Genomic DNA, 18,009 nt, shown 5'->3' on the forward strand with positions numbered 1-18,009 from the left:
GAATAAGAAATAAGTATCTTTGTTTTGTTCGGTCAAATTATGCATAATCAGTGTGTACACGTCATATCAGACCGCGGTTTTCGTGACGTCGCCTGACAGACAGGTGAAGTGGGGGTGGTTCAAAATGTTTCTGACAAATCGCCGTAGGCTGATTGCAGAATTAGAATAGAAAAGTTTGGAATAGTTTTACGTTATAGCGCCCATGGTCGCTAACCGCCCCGAATTCGGCGGAACAATCCAGACTTTCGCGTAAATGACCCGAGTCCTCACTTGACGTGGTCCGGACGGCCAAATGTACTGACTGTTGCGTTTTATTTCGTTAGCATTCTTATGGTGCTTTAAGCACTTACGGGGGGGGGGGGGACTATCTATCTGCGTTTGTATATATATTTACCGCTTTCCAGCCTACCAAGATTAGTGGGTAGTCAGTGGTCGAATGGGCAGCGCATCGGGTTGCTGTGCTGGGTGAAGTGGTTTCCATACCGACCGTCGGACTAACTTGGGTCGCTGAGTATATGTCACTGTGTACATACGTGCCGCTCTTCAACGAAACTCTTTCACGCCAACATGGGTATCGAGCACCGGCTATGTGCCAGTCGGTCTGTGCCGATACTCAATGAGCGCGTTTGATCGTCAACTTGGGTAATTAGGTATGCGCGACTGGAAATGTGCCGCTCTACAATGACGACAAATGTCCTATAATATTGTCCGATGCTTGGCAGAAACGAACCCATGTCACAAGGGACCCTCGAGGAGAGCAACCCGACGCTTTAGCTGTCTGCACTACAAGTACACTTCTTCCTTCAAACTTTGGCGCACAACCGCGAGGGGGGGATTGGCCTTGGTTCTCAGTGGAAACATATGAACTTCTTGCTTCCTGTTATAATTTATTGGTCTGTACTATTCATATTTATTTATTAGTAAATATAAATTATTTACTGTTTCTATTTCTCGAATATTGGTCATGCCAGTTATGACGAAGATGCTTATGTTATGAAAATAACGCGATGCACTGTTAATAATGAGGAAAATGTTCTTAACACGAGAGTCTCCCTGTGGCAATGACGTACTCGTGTACTGTCTGACAAACTTCCTTTCCGGCTCGGTCAAAGGTACTTCGTAGGTGCCGCTCTTCAATGAACCTGTCGCTAATTTGGAACGCTGTGCATGTGCCGCTGAGTGCGCGGCCGAACGAGGGGAAAAATTTCTCAGCGATCGCAGGCACTCGCGCGCCGTTCTTCCCGTCTCGGAGGCCACGCGCGGACTCATCGGCAGTGACGCTAAACGGAGCAGCGTGTCCAGAGAGGAGCGCGTAGGGGAGCCCGGTTGCCGCATGACGCGTTTCTGAGCGTTCGCACGCGCGCCGGGCATTTCGGAGGCCTCGCACAGGTTTCGCGGCGGTGGTGCAAGACGGCGCTGAGTGTTCTTAGGGACGTGCCATGGAGGAATCCCGCTGAAGTACATGCCTCACACATAACTCGTTTGGACGGTGGGCATTATGTTGCGTCGCTACAGTGTTCCATCGCTAAACGCAACGCCGTCGACAGTCATCGCGAGATGGGTACCGCCGACCGGATATTTTTACTATTGTACAACAACAGCAATACTATGTTTTCTTACTATAAAGCATGCCAGCTAGGTTGCGCGTTCTTCTGTTTTGTCTTGCGTTGCATTGCCATAAACATAACGGTGGTTTCGTTTATATTGTGACGGTAGTTCTGTTCTACGCCCTAACCGTTCACGGTACCTGTTTCTGCATTGGTAGCCACGTTAGCCAGGCATGTATACTGCAGCTTTTGTGCTGTAAATTGGGATATGGTACATGCCTAATAAATCTTTTTCAATCTGTTGACGCGTGCAGGCTGGCGGCTCCTGGCACTGACAGGGTCGATCGTCGCCATCTGCACCCGGCCCCCATCCTCGCTCCCTCAACTCGCCCTCACTCCTCTCTCCGACCCGACATTGGCAAGCCTACCGCCACCTCGCGAAATATGCGCCGCGTTTGTCTACTTGCAGTGCCTAAACTGGTGAGAGGTCGCCTAATATTGGATTCGTATCATTAAGGAAGTGATGCATTTGCTTTGAATTCCCTGAAGCTATGTACATGCGCTTTAATGGGTTCTGAAAGTATGATGCTTCGTTCCGCCCTAAACTGCCAGCTATCTCTCCGTCTTCCGTCGAGTGCTGGTGTGTAGAAAGGTTCTCGCAAAACCTGCGTTCTCCCGTTAGGCAGCTATTCAGCGTGTTGACTACGAGACGGGTTGCTGTCTTTACCGAACAAATTGCGCCGGATGGTTCGCATATAAATGAAAACAACACTTCGGCTAATCTACACAACTTCACCTTCGGTGGAGTAAGGGCACGATCACGTGGTAAATACCCACGACGAACTAATTGCGCTTCGGAACAGCGCTCACCTCAGACGCTTCTTTGGGAGTGCACTCGACGACCAGCGTCCAGCTACGCAGGTCTCTGGTGTCCCCGTTGCACGAGGCGCAGTACACGTTTCTGTACAGGGTCCCGGACTGGCGGCTCTGCACGGGCAGATCGTCCAGGTACGTCAGGCCGAAGCGGCGCGGGTTCGCCCTCTCGCATCGAGCCTTTGTCTCGTCGTCCCTCTCGTCGGCGGGCGACCACGTTTCGGGACAACGGACGACGGCCATCAGTTCCCGGTAGGAAACCGCGGGAACGCAGGCGATCCTGGGCCTGGCCACCTCGCCGAGAAAGCGGTCGGCGCAGCAGTCGCCCGTCTGCGAGCACTCCTGGGGGGACCGACACGCGCACATCTTCGGCTTAAGGGCCGCGTCGCAGCGGTCAGTGCACTGGGTTGCGTTCAGTCCCGCTGCGACCCGCTCGGCGAGGAGCAGATCCGGCGTGATCGCCTGTGGCGGTGGCTCCATGGCGAGCAGGTACGCTTCGGCAGACGCGAGGACAAAGCAAACAAGAAGAATGCGAGCCACTGCGACGGTAGCTGCCGCCGTCGTCGCGATGCGTCCTACGCCAAAGCCTCGGACGGTGGCGGTAGCCACCATGACTACGGCGGTTGCAGCTCCGGGCGGCAGCGGTTCGGAAGCGGCGCGGCGGCGGTCCGGAGTTTCCTCTTTTACGGTGCCACGCCGCTGCGGCCGGCTCTGCGGGCTCCGCGGTGGTCGTTTGTTTATTTTGCTCCCGTTGCTGCGGTCCGACGATTGCACCGGCAGCCGTGGCGGCGTCCATATGGTTTCGCGTAACCGCCATCGGCGCCTTCGGTCGGGGCAATAACGGTGGTGGTGAGCTGGCTTCCGAGAGGAGGCTTCATTGGAGTCCCGGCCTGTTTCACGCTGCTGGTTCTGGCGAGGCCTGCGGGGAAAGAGGGGCGGGAAAGGGAGCGCGTAATAGTAAGCCCAATGATGGGGCAATTGAAGACTCATCGCCTCTGCCTCGTGTCCCTAGTGTAGCAGGCGGTGGCGGGCTAAGTATTTGGCCGCGCTATTTTTTTGTCTGCGCGAGGCGATGGCGAGAATTGCTGGCGTCAGCCGTCATAAAAGGCAGCTGGAGGGCAGCGTGCGGCGCATCTCGGAATAACACAATGCGTGCCTCTCAAGTTGGATCGTAAAACGAGATGGGAAGTTGCCGATGTCGATGCGAGTTGAAAATGCAAAGGAAACAAGCAAAAAGATAATAATAATACGGAGACCTGGATTACTCTATAAACCGTCGTTGCTCTCTGCCCCGTCGATGCGGCGAATTGCGTTCTAGGCTATCACGATATACCGCGTGTTGATGCAAATATCGCATTTCAGCGTACTGCAGTGGAACCGATCGAGTTAGAGTCGTTAGTTTACCGGCGCGCTTTGCTGTCTATACGTCGGAAATGTTTCACCGATGAAAATTTCAAAAGAAGAAAAAGGTCGAACTGCAAAAGTAGCTGTCTTACCACCCCACGAAAGAAGTGTTTTGGCACTGTGGCGTACCGCGTCGTCCGCACATGGTATTGTTCCCGTCAGCGGTTATTCTAACGAATCCCTTAGTGTAAATTAGAGTTGCCACTTTATTGATTTTGTCTCTAGATGACCTATCACTTTGTTCTGTGCTCATTGACCATATTTTTTACTATTTAGCTACCACATATTTTTTTAGCGACGGGACAGAAGAAATTGGCGATAAATTAGATACCTGAAATATTTAAACTGGCTTAAAGGACGTGTTTCCAAAACGCCCCTTATTCTAAAGCTCTGTTTAGGCGGTCGGAATTTGCTCAAGGGCCTGTGGGCTCTGTGACAATGATAAAGCAACGTGGAATTCACTAAAGCAGATCATGTGATGCTCGCTGAGAGTAATGGGCTTCACGATGTGCTCGTAAACTTAGTTTTTTTTTAAAGTGTGAATGCGGTAGCATTAGGAGCCAAAGTACAAAAAGTGAATGTGTGTGAAGTGTGGGAAGCCGGTTACATGATATATATTGTTACGAAGAGTTGCGTGCTACGAAGAGTTATGAAGAGTTATATTGTGCGAAGAGTTACGTGGCATGCGATAGGTACGGGGATCGATACTCCGCACCTCCACCACAACTGTTACGAAGAGTTGCGAAGAAATGGTTTTATTTACAGGAAATGGACGATGATCGTAGCGTCATCTTAGCGCAGCCCGGCCTCTCAAACCCCTCGTTCTCTTCGTCCTCTCTTCTCTCTTCTTGTCCGCGCCTTTCGTATCCGTTACATTATATATACAGTCCACCTAATTTTCCGCCATCCTCGACTGCACTTCCCTTCCCTTGGCACCCATTCTGTAGCTATAATGCCCCACCGCTTACAGTGGATCGAAGAATGCTTCGGACCGTGCGAAGTGAAGGCGAGAGACGCAGCGCTGAACTTACTGCGAACTGAACCGTCAACTAACTTACTGTGTCAGCAACAGACATAGCTAAACCGAAAGACGCATGTGTGGCCATAGCGTTAGTCAAGTTGACTGACATAAGGAGCCTTACACGCATTGAACGCAACCACGTTGGAACCCGGGGGCCGCACGCATGACACATGTGCAGGATGTTTGTTCTTTCCCAGCCGATGGTCGTTTGTGTTCCTAGAACTGCGCTACTTTTCGAGACAGGAACCGGTGGAGATGGCGCACCTCCACTGCGGTGCCCACGGTGTATGTACATCTAATAGAGCAGCGTACGTAACGAGAGGCCGAGCAGCCGGCTCACCTCGCGCATGTCGCTAAGCGGCATCTAGGCACGTTCTGGTGAGGCTAACACAAACGTAGGCACTGCCGAAGGTGGCGACACTCCCGTCGCGATGTGGGAGAAGCACAGTTTACGCCGTCGCGCATGCGCATACGTAATGGGAGGCCTGGCGACGACGTCGACTGCGAGTGCGATTCTGCAGCGTGTCCGCGGTTAGTGGCTCGCGGGGCGACTTATGTGTTCGGGGAGCACGCATTTGCACGAGGCTGGCTGCCCCGAGGCGTCTGAACCTCAAGGAAGTGGGCCATGTGACGTTTGTTTAAGTGAGGTCGGTGTTCGTTTTCCAAGAACCGGTCTAGAAAAGGGGGGCGGCCGCGGTGTGTATTGTTGATGGTGCCGCCTACCTTGAAAAAGAAAAAAAAGGAACTGATTGGCAAAAGGCCAGCGAGGAAGCCTAAAATAATAGCACCGACCCAATTCGTGAGAGTATTTGAAGGAGTGTGTAGAGATGAGAAGGAGGAACCGAGCGAGTTGACAATCGGCGGCCACTAGTCCATGTAAGCGACTTTGTCATAATAAGCGTACGTATTTCTAAGTTGGCCTCCGCGAGTGCAAAGTGTCGCCGGACGGCGACGAAGACTCTTCGAAGGATCGTCTGCCTGGAAGGCCTGGAGGAGAAGAAACTTGACTACGTCCCAGACTGCGACGAAAAAAAAAAACGACACCATTTCTCGGTGTGTATGCTTAAAAGAAAAACGGAATTATAACTGAACGGCGACCGCGGCATATAATTGTTGCATCTCTCTATATTTTCATGTGTCCGATTTCTGTCATGTATTTCGTATACTTCTGGAAATAAAACTAGTTGGAACGGCAGCGCCCGTGTGTGTTGCCTACTGCTCTTGTCCTTCGTCTCTTGTCGCTGTTAAATGTTCAGCATGATCCACAACCTGCTAACCAACCACGAAGCCATGACGAAGTAACCTATAGTCACATGGATCACGGGGTGAGGTCACGTGCTACATTAACTTTCCGGATGTGTGGCACGTGTGCTTCAATTGCACGTGTGTACGTGTGATTGCACGTGTGAATTGCCCGTGTGAAGAGCACGTGCGTTCTTCAATGCTCGTTAAAACTCTAGGGCACAACCGAGTTTTTCTCGCGCACACACGGAATAACTGTCCCGTCGTTTCACTGTGATACTGGCATATATATATATATATATATATATATATATATATATATATATATATATATATATACATATATATATATATATATATATATACGCAGGAAAGAGACGAGGCGCTTTTCGGAAGACTTCTTAACGTTTTCGGCTGGTCCACCAGCCGAAAACGTTAAGTAAGGGAGTCTTTCAAAAAGTTCGTCGTCTCTTTGCCGCGCATGTTACGTCGGGGCCTGCGTGCTGAACTTTGAAGAAAACCCCCATATATATATATATATATATATATATATATATATATATATATATATATATATATATATATATATATATATATATAGGGGTTTTCTTCAATGTTCAGCACGCAGGACCCAACGTAACATACGCAGGAAGGATATATATATATATATATATATATATATATATATATATATATATATATATATATATATATATATATATATATATATATATATATGTTAATAGGTTGCTTCAGTTGATTGTTAAATTTTTTGAAATTACCGATCACGTGTAATATAAAGCCTGTAAACAACGATAAGGTGCCTCAGAGAGGCTGGCCAACGTTTCGATAGGAGGACCTATTTTGTCAAAGGCGGCCTCGTCATCCTCGGCATGTTAGTTTTAAAGGGTTAGTGCAGTGACGTCACGTGCGGATGTTGTCGCTGGCGGCTTACATGTAGGAACATTCTTTTGAGCTAGGTTACTCTCAGAGGCAGACATTAAATTCACAAAAACTAAAGTTAATATCTGAATAAATAAGTATTGCTAATCAACTTTTAAACTACTTACTTTACGCCAAATATTGGTGTTTGCAAATTGTAGCCGGTGACTTTTAAAACCCTATCCACCTTGAAGGATACTGAGGATGACTCCAGCTTCGAGATATGCGTTCTCGAAGTGCGAGGAACTGCATTGGTATTCCAGTAAGTATCGAGCGTCAGTGCACAAAAGTACGTTTTGTTAAAGAAGATAGTGGATCAGCAGTCCATTTTTGCGGCAAGTTTGCCTGCGCGTATCTCAAAATTGGTGCTTGTTTCAAGATTCTTTCCCCGTGTATGTGACATGTGATGTCACTGGCTTCAATTTGTCTGCTGCAACATGTTCGCTAAAGTAATTAGCTTAAATATAATGGTTGGCACATTTTATTAATTAGTCTAGTATTCGTATAATTTCCTAGTCTACATAATGCATACCTCTGAGTATTCGAGCACATAAGCAACTTTGTTCAACGTGCCACAGGGGATGTTTAAAAATTGTGTCAACCTTGCAATACCGCACTTATATAACAGTACCTTTCAGTTACCATTCTTCTAACTTATCGTTAGGAAACCACACAGATTTGGTAGTGGCGTTGCTCTTGGTCGGTCCTTCCACTTGACGTCTAGATGTAACACCGGCTAGGAATGTTCAGTAATTATAATGCTAAACGTTAACAGATTCGGACCCACAAGCCCCCGCATTTCTGCCCCAATGATTAATGTATTATATCATTATAGTCATGTGAACATTGCTGCCAGAGTTCCGCCTTTATCTCTCCCTATAACGGGACAATCTTAAGCTCATTGTACACTTCACCACGTAGCGTACTACCTTGAGGAAAAGTATACGCACCACTGATTGCGCAGTAGAGCCATTTTCCTTTCCGCATGTCAGTGTGACTCGAAACTGAGGACTGCAGTTCAAATTTGGCATTGTGAACTTTCCAGTGCACTCGTCCGAGTTTGCGGGTGTGAATTACGAATAAATTTTTGCGTTTATTTGTTAGGCGAGCCTGTGGTCCTTTCACATTTGATCATGAGCGTATACACCGGTAGTTTGTCAACACATAACTTTAGTAACTGTTTGGCATAGAATTGCGAGCCTCTACATTTAACGCCTCCACCAAGAAATTAGCTTTCTAACGACTGAATAATTCTGGCCCGGTTCTACAGAGAGCTAGGCGGAGGGCGACCTTTAGACACTGAAGTTGCTTGTCTATATATGTAAGGAATGACTTGGGAGGCCCAAAGCGTTTGGTTACTAAGGTGTTGGACTGTATCTGGCTCTTGTGGCACTAAAACATCATCATCATTATCACATATATTTTAGCCATCTGTACAGCGATAATCATCTTTAACTCGTTTGCAGCCATCACACATACAAAACAGAACCGCCATTTAAATCAATGACTCGTAGTAATTTTCCTGATGCTCTTCGGCTCAGACCTGGAGCCGAATTTACAAAGCTTAAGTGCTTTTTGTAAATTACGCAACAAATTATTCCCATCATTATATACAGCGCGCATCCAGCTTGTTGTAATTAGAAAAAAAAATACTGGCAGGCGACGCCTGATTGTAAATGAGCTGGGTATACATACGTTTCATGTTGCGACTTAACTGCTTCATATCTAGCACTGCATACGAACCATTCAATGGGGGACATTTAGGTCGCAGCGTTTCAAGATATTGCGACCATGAATACTCTTTTCAATAGAAACAGGTTTTTTTAAGAAAGAAAGAAGAACTCTAAGGTAATAACATTTTGTTGCATCAAACACCTTTGCCAAATTGTGAAGGGCGCTTTTGCGCCACAATACCTTACATAACTATGTTTCCAACGCACTGCATTTTTTTTTTCATCGTCGTAGCAGGACATATAGGTTTTAACGTGTTGTTGCACACTTACGGCTCTACACGTGGCATGTTGTTGAGCGGTGTTATTAAAGGAAGCGACGGAGGCGCGTTACACCCGCCGACCTTGGACACTGTCAAAGGCGGGTTTTCCAAAACGACAGCCGCATCGCTGAGACGTTACGGCACACGCTGCCGCCACGCTCGCGCACCCAACCTTGGAAGCGCCGTGAAAGCGCTCGCAAATTATCGCCGCTATCACTCGGCCCAGCGGTGCAGGGCGAAAATGAGACGACTCGGTGAAAGTGGACACGCGGCCCGGACGCAGACGCGTTCTTGCGAGAAGAAGCAAAGAATGACTTGGACCCGCCTCGCTGTAGTGCCCGTGGACGTGTGGCCTGGGGCTGCGCTGCTCGAGGTAGCGCGTTGCATACTGGGCACGGCGACCGCATTTTGATGGTGCGCGAAATGCAGAAGAAAGAAAGCTCTTCTAATTCGATTTAGCTGCACGTTAAGGAACTCCGGGCAGGCAAAAGTTTACATCGGAGACCCTCGCTACGGCGTGCCTCACAATGAGATTGTGGTTCCAGCACGAGAAATCCGAGAATTTTTTTAAACAATGATTTGGAATTGATAAGTAGGACAAAGTGTGCTAACAATTAACGAGGTAGGTGACAGCGGCTCCCGAGATAGTCTGTGTGTGTGCGTGGTTTTAAATAAATGAAATCACTAAGTTTCACATTTGAAAACTGCACAGTGGGTCGTCAGAGACGCAGTCGAGGGCGCGGTAAAGAAAAATATTGTTTTTTCTAGGGGACTTCACAAAAGTTAGTGATGTTTGGTATATGTCCTGTGTGTGCAGTAAGATCTGTTTCGTGTTGAACTGTTCTTTTAGAAACTTTATAATTAAGGGCAATGACCCCCCCTCCTCCTTCCCACAAGCCTCTTCCCAAGAAACCAAAACAAAGAGGGCGCACTCTTAGAATTTTCGCGCCCTTGTGGGTGTAATGCGGGTGTATTTATCTAGGGTGGTTGCTTGAGCTAGTTGGTAATTCATGATCAAATATAACGTACAGCGCGAAGGACAAGGACTGCGATAGACGGCATACACAGCGCTGTGTATGTCGTCTATCGCAGTCCTTGTCCTTCGCGCTGTACGTTATTTTTGATCATGTATATATCTTTTCACCCTTGTAAACACCCTTGCAACAGCCTTTTTTACCGGAAAAGGGTGTTCAATAAGAAAACACCCTTGGAACACGCCAGTGTTTCCAATTTACACCCCAATTTTACGGGCGTAAGTGAACAAGCTTACAATATATGATAAATGAGCATCGACAGTTTACGCTTTGATATTGGCTGTAGAGGAAACGCGCGCTACCTGCGCTTGAATCAGGTAGCTGGAATGATGAGATCGGGGCGTCTATGCAGCAGCGCACTGACTCCGAACAGCGCTCAAAAATGAAGTTTCCCACGAATGTTGATTTCGAACGGCAGATACTAACGCGCCGACTTTGCATAGCCAGATATCTGCAAAAGGCTTCGCATGATGAATGGTAAAATCTTTACAATGCTATCACTGAATAATTAAAGGTATGCAAGCAGTCAGACTGCGAATGGTTAGGAATGAGGGCTAACGGTAAATAGCTCACCAACTTACGGTTTGCAGATGACGTTGGCATACTCAGCAACGCTGCAGACTATTTGCAACAAACGTTTGAGGACCTTAGCGAAGAAAGTAAGAGTCTGATTGAATATTAGTGTGCAGAACAGAAAAGTGAGGTATAACAGCATGGCGAGAGAACCAAATGTCATGATCGGCAGTCAGCCTTGAGAACCTGCGCTGAAATACTTTTATCTAGATGAATTACCCGCAAGGGCCTCTGATCAAGGAAATTTACAAAAATAAAAAATTTCTTGGATAGTGTACGGCAGGCATTACTAAATCATGACCTTGGAGCTTACTGTTAATCATTTCTTTCTACCGTTACTAACATATGCGGGCGAAACTTGGAGGTTACCTAAGAAGCTTGGGAAGCCGTTTTGGACCGTGCAACGAGCGATAGAATGAAAAATGTTAGGCGTGACGATAATAGATGGAAAGACAGCGATGTGGATTAGAGAGCGAACGGGGACAGCTGATATTCTGGTTGACATTAAGAGCAAGAAGTCGTGCTGGGAAGACCATGCGATGCGTAAAGCAGAGAACCGCTGGTCTATTGGAGCTGCAGAATGGGTGCTAAGGGAAGGGAAGCACAGTCGAGGACGGCAGAGAATAAGGTGGGCGTGATGAAATTAGAAAATTTGAAGACACGTGGAAACAGTTAGCACAAGACAGGGGTAATTGGAGATCGCTGGAGAAGCTTTCGTCCTGCGATGTACATCAAAATAGGCTGATGATGATGATGTCACGACATCCATGCCAGCTTCGTGGCATGTCATTCATGTTATGTCATGCATGCGTGTCATGCACGTTCTGATAGCTCTATTGCGTCGATTGCGGGGTGGGGGGGGGGTAGCTGCGTAGCCAAGGGGCGCACGCCGGGCACTTGTAACGTTTACGCACAGTAACATTTTTATTACCATGGAACTGGCCCAGCTCCTGCCACCTCCACGGTCAATTTGGACCCCCCCTCCCCGCCTCACACGAAAAAATTTCTGGCTACGCCACTGTGGGTTCGGGGGTGTAAGGTTGCTCTCGACCCCTCCCCCTAACTTGTCAACAGAAGCGGGGCAGGGAAGGAGAGCCGCCGCTGGGCTGCAAACCTTAGGCAGCCCAATTACCGGCTGCATTTCCTTTTGTACGTGAATACTGCTCTAATGCCATTACACAGTAGCATTCATTGCGGTTCCAGGGCATGGCACAATAAAGAAAAACTACATGCAGCCATCAGCAATTCTTAGCTTGAGCAGGTCTTTGGGAGCTGTGGAAGAATCTAATAAAAATAAAAGCTTCGCACCCCTCTTACATGCATTGTTAGCTGTAGATCACCCCGACTGCACCTTCCCGATAAATAAAATCACACAGAAACTACTCTGGGAGTTGTCTAAGTATGCGTAAGCATTGTGACACTTGCTCATCTACACGCAGTCCGAGGTCATTATCAAAGTTATGAGACTTGATCCAACGAGTATAAAAATTTAAAAAAGTTAGTTGGAGAGCTTACGGCAGGCATTGCTAAATCATTTACTAATCAAATTTCATAATTACTAACGGCAGGCATTATAATAATTTGTTTTGACCGTTGCCCTAAATCGTGACCATGGAGCTTACTGCTAATCATTGCTTTCTACCTTTACTAACATATGGGGGCGAAACTTGGAGGTTAACCGAAGAAGCTTTGGAAGCCATTTTGGACCGCACAACGAGCGAGGCAATGAAAAATGTTAGGCGTAACGAAATGACAATGAAATGTTAAGCGACAGCGCTGCGGCGACACGAGCTGCTCTGGTCGGCCGTGCAAAGTGATTGAAGCAAGCAAAGTACTGCAGGTGGTGGTGCCAGGTGGCGCTGATGACGTTCCGTTCATTTTGAGCCGTTATGGCTCTTAAGCGATTCACTCATCCGCGTATAACCACTATCAACCGCACTCCGGCGGCGGCTGCTGCTTGTGGCACGGCCGCGCGAACCGTATCTTGAAAGCGAACTGCAATGTAGACAGAGTGTGCCGACTGCTTAAAACTTCACGCGCTGTGTTCTCGCCGTTTACTTCGCTTTGAAAACAGACGCGCATGCACCTATCTTGAAAGTGATATGCGAAAAGTGCATAGTGCGGCATGTGCCGAGAGCTTCGTGAGGGCTGTTTTCTCGCCACTTGGGTCGCGTTGAAGCGAGAACTAGGACGAAGGTGAAATTCACTCGCTGTTGCGGGTTCTATCTTGGAAGATATCGTGCGGTGCGGACTGACAGACGGATGGTTTTTCTTGTTGGGTAAGTATAGAAATGCTTACGTATTAAGAAATATCGTAGGGCCCACGGATTTAGCGATAACAAAGAACACCCACGCCTCTATCTCACTTAAAGAAACGATGATGAAACGCTAACAACGACAAGAACGGCGTTTCCTAACGCGTTGTCTCATGGCCTCCGAGATTTGCGCGCGAAGCTGGTGCGCACGAACCTGGGAGGCCATAATTGACCGCTTAATTGCATAAGAAGACGGAAAGATAATGCCACGCGACACAGTAAAAAAGGTAAACAAAGAACTGATCCTAACCATAATGTTTGGGGAAAAGAAATGAAAGATTAGACAGCCGCAACACACGTCACTAGAGCACCATACACTGGCATAACGTCGGAACGAACAGTTGTCAACATTCATGTGTCTGCTATATTCCAGTTACACCGCTGCTTCGTCTCCGCAACGAGAGCCGACATCGCTTCGCGCCCATCGTTTTGTTTTTCTGCAAGTCCGCGCACGCAGCTCATCGGTGAATGCACGGCTGCACGGCTGCACGGCGTCGCGTTGTGACCTGCGTCATTTTCTCGTGTTCGCACAATCGGTGTAAGACATGTCGCATGTGAATGTTTTATAGAAGTGCCTCACGTCTAAGTGAAGCGGCCGTACGGCTGGTAAGGAGTATAGGCTTGGCTATGCAGTATAGGCTTGGCGTTCATTGGCCAAAGATGCCCTTGTTCTATTAAAACCTATCAATTAATTGTCTTTTTGCAGTAGCAGGTGCTTATCTTTCTTCAGGATTGGTGCGCCAGTTTTAATTTGTACCATGCACTTGAACCATGCACTTCCCACTCGCAAGAGTGCATGTCACTTGAGATGTTCCTTCTTCAATAAAAAATGTTGAGGTTGTCTCTGTCAAACTCGATTTCTTGCCTCAAACGAGCTTGCACGCACTGACCAAGCTGATAATTCTACCTGCTTATATATGAAATATGTTGCGGTTATGAAACACCATAATGACTGACACATACTACAAAAATTTTAGTTATTAAAACAATTTCATGAAATGTTTAAATATCATCTACACTTAACCATGCTTTTTTTACCACATTGCAGGGAGAAAAAGTCTCGGTAACACCATGCATTCATTATGGTGGCCCAGGCGTTGTGTATGCAAGCGACTTCCTTCATGTGGACCAAGAACTACTCTTCAGTGTCTCGCGAAGACTTCCACGCGAAGCCCTCAACTTCCTCGTCACAATGGAATGGCTGCCCATCTGTCAGCTTGTCCATCACCAAGACTGCCAGTTGTGAAGCTTCTGAACCGATTTAAAAAATCTTAATGATTTTTTTATTTGCTTTTCACAATTGGCCTTAGAATGTGATCATTTTTGATGTTTCTAACATTTTTACAAAGATATGCAATAACTTTTGTACGTTGTACAAAGTTGTACAAAGCTGTGCAATAACTTTTATACCAGTGTTTATTGTATTTAAGGGATGCTCACTCTAATTCCTAGTAATTAATTAGTATTTAAGAAATTTGAATGTCTGATGAGGTAACAGCATTTGAATTTTCGTCGTGGCTCGTTTCAATGACCTGCTAGGAAATAGACATAAAACTTACCGCATGCCAGTTGTAGCATTTTTCTTTTCATGACTACAGTATACAGGTTTCAAAAGATTGAAAGTGGGAAAAAAGCCTCAAGAACATAAACATCCTAGAATTTTCATGTCCGAGTGAAAAAGAGCTTTGGTAAACAATAAGCGATATTCACTTGAACTTAAGAGTACAACCATTCATTTCTAGTCACTGCATATGAAATCATGCGGACAGCTTAGAGCTCTGCAATGACTCATGCCTCATACATCTTGGGAGCGCATTGGCCGCAATGCATACAGGTATAGTTGGTAAGAGAATGGCTTGCACCCAGATTCGCCACACAGTTGATGGCTGACGATGTCGTCTTCATGTTACTAACATGTATTCAACATTGATTTAGATGTGAAGGACACTACAGGCATTGGAATACCAAATGGAGCTTGCATTTCAGGGGAAAAAGGGGCCAGCGTGCCCGTCACAAAACGTGTTCTAGAGGCTACCTTGCCTCTTTAGGTAAATGCACACCAGATGCTCTTTGTACAATGTAATCGGTGTGCTAGTCTGGAGTGCTGGAAAGCTGTGCTACGGGATTTACTGGCACTGTCTGCTGATTGTGCATGGCTCTAGAGAGCTCGCATCTGAGCAACGGCCCCACATTGAAGGAACTGTCCTAATTTATTTTGTCGATGTGGTTGAAGCTTTAAGAGTTGCCATGAACAGCAGTGGCTTTGGAAGTGCTGCCGAACTGAAGCACAAATTAGACACCTCCACGTACACAGGACACTCTGAAAGTTTTGCAACGTGGTTCTGTGTTTGCTACCTGACATTATGGCACGTTTACAAGCTGCCGCAGGTGATTGCAGCTGCTGAAGCTTTGTCAACTAGCATGGTGAAAAAATAATGCTGTGCCGTCAGTGTGGCGGCACACTCCGAGATGGAAGCTATTTTGAACCAGGTGTTCGGTAGACGGTACCTGTGCAACCAAAACATGTTGTTTGAGCCCTATAGACCACTGCCTTCAAAACTGCACACAAAGGTGCTGTGACAACAGAAAATTGAGAACAAGCAGCATTTTTACCAGTGTTTCTTCGAAACGTTGGTGCGTCATTCTTCAACCAAGGCTGGTTATCAGGCATAGGTATTGGGAACAGGGCATTTCTGAAACACAAGGGGTTATATATCTACAGTTTAATTAGACCCAGTAATTTATAAGATGGATTGATATAAGGTATACCTTTCGTTTCTTAGTCCTCTTTCTTGCAGAGACATGACAAAGCTTCCGGCAGTTTTGAAATTTTATGTCGAAAGTTTGTGTATATTGCAACTATAACAGTCAGTGCTCTGTCTTGCCCAGTTTTTATGCTGTATTGTGATATTTGCCCTATTTTCCAGTTACTTCAGCTGAGCCAAGTATGTGTCTTTATTATTACTAGTTTTCATATTCAACTTTTGTGCAGTGCTCACTACTTATTGCTAGTCATGTTTTGTTCACATAGACACACTCAGATTTGTTCTTGCTTATGTGGTAGGTTCTTTTCGTACTTTATGATAAGATGCAGTGCCTTTCGAATGAAAACGTGTGATAGTTTGTAGTGAGGTTATTTAAACAGAAACTGTTTCGTGCTTAAAATTTAATTGACCAAGCCTGTGCCATTATGCGGTGCTTATGTCTTTGTAGTGGTATAGTATAACTCCTTATCTTTCCTTTTACTTTTAAAATGCGCAAAGTTTATTGTGTAACGATTTCTCTTTGATGAAATGATAAATATTTTTCTTCTGACATTTTGTCGCAACTTTACAATGAATATGTTCAGTTAGGTAACCTTAAACTAGCTGATTGTTATTCTGAAAGGTTAACTTCCAATGCCTGTGGGGTATTCAGTGCAAGCACGGGGTGAAAAAATAAACTAAATTATTTGGTATAAGTAGGACTCTGGCTGTAAATGGAGCATACAGAAAGTCGAGGAAATAGGCCATGCTTATATATTGAACAGCATGCACAGCTACGCATGTAGTTTTGTTTGTACATGCTAAAATATTATCCCAAGTGGAAGCCCTTTGTTGCACTTTGTTCTTTGGCTTTCAGTGCTACATTTAAGTCATTAAATATATGAAGGTATTAGTAGAAGCATCCCGTGGAGATAAATGACAACTTTGACGAATAGGGGTATAAAATTAGTGCTTTAAACGGAAAAGAACTTGCTGCTTGACAGGTGAGTGTATGCTTCTGTAGTACTGCACTGGTTACTGTCGCCAATGCAAGCATTGATTGTGCTCTATTGCATTGAATATGAGCTACAACAACGAACATTGGTGGCTTTCCCTTCTGGTCGAGCTGGTGTTTCTGTGAACATTTTTTGGGCTAGAAAAGTGGAGGTTTTTCTCTTATTTCAGAAATGCATGTAACATCATGCTTTTGGTTGTGTGCTTTTACCATGAAGTGATAAGTACTTGTGTGCAAAGGAGCGGGACATCCTATGTCCTTAGTTCGGCATGCTTCGTTGTTGCGTTCTGCATCCTGCCGGCAGTGCATCCTGCCGGCAGTGTATCCTGCCGGCAGTGTACTAGAGGAAGATGGCGAAAAACAGAGCGTGTGCATTGCTGCAATTGTGAAACTTAAAATTTTTGCCTGAAAGGGTCGCACATTATATGTACTACCACATGATAGACCAGAAGAGCAATTTGGCGACGCCTCACACATTCCGGCTCATACTCAACAAGATAGTCCCATAGCTAAGGCTAGGCAACATTCACAACAGATAGTCTGTCCATTGACTACATGGCTGTAGTTATCGCTAAATTACTTGCAGAGATAACACCCTTTTGGAAGGGTTTTGTCTATGCTACACCCATATTGAAAGGGTGGCATCTGTGTTACATTCATTTAGGAAAGCTGTTGTTTGTTTCACACTCATGTCTTAAAGGGTGCTTATTATTTAACACCCATAGGCAAGGTGTCGTCATTTTAAGACACTTTCCTTTGTTGGGGTGTTGCTTAGCACCCTTTGCTTGGGATGTAGCAATATACCCAAAAAGGGTGTCACCTATGGGACAAGTCATTTAGACCCTTAAGGGCGTTAAAATTGTTGGAGTGCATTGTTCCAAAGCTGATTTTCATTTAAGTAGAAAAAAGCTGTCACATTTTCAAAAGAACCCGAATAATCATCACAGTCCATCGTTTCTGGTCAGTCATCCTGCAACTCGAAGGTGGGCAAGATGTTACCGTTATACAAATCCGGTATTCTAATTATTCTCTTAAATATAGACCTATAGAATTAACTAGCACCCCTTCAGATATTTAGAACATATAATCAATACAAGTTTAATGAACTTCCTCGAGTAATTTTTTGCAGCTCAACAGCAAGGTTGTCGCAAATCATTTTGATTTGAGACGCAACGTGTTTCGTTTACTCAGGAAGAATTCACTGCTTTTCATAACGGGTGTTTCATCGATTGCATATTGCTACGCTTCAAGTTGAGCACATTAAACAACGTCCTCAAAATTATTGCTCTGATTGAAAACTTAATTT

At 45.9% G+C, this 18,009-nt stretch overlaps 1 protein-coding gene across 3 annotated transcripts in view; it reads right to left on the bottom strand.

Moving 5' to 3' along the window:
* The window catches only part of LOC142590494 (uncharacterized), a 66,139-nt gene that overhangs the window by 19,670 nt on the left and 28,460 nt on the right, over positions 1-18,009 (bottom strand). For 2 of the 3 annotated variants that reach the window (XM_075702656.1, XM_075702654.1), the window contains exon 2: positions 2,418-3,339. In XM_075702656.1, coding sequence (XP_075558771.1) covers positions 2,418-3,032 — 615 coding nt within the window. In that variant the 5' untranslated portion in view covers positions 3,033-3,339. Of the gene's footprint in view, positions 1-2,417; positions 3,340-15,557; positions 15,638-18,009 lie in introns of all 3 variants that reach the window. The other variant, XM_075702655.1, reaches the window with a different exon arrangement.

The sequence above is a fragment of the Dermacentor variabilis genome, chromosome 8 (genome assembly GCF_050947875.1).
Source record: "Dermacentor variabilis isolate Ectoservices chromosome 8, ASM5094787v1, whole genome shotgun sequence".
NCBI classification, from domain to species: domain Eukaryota; kingdom Metazoa; phylum Arthropoda; class Arachnida; order Ixodida; family Ixodidae; genus Dermacentor; species Dermacentor variabilis.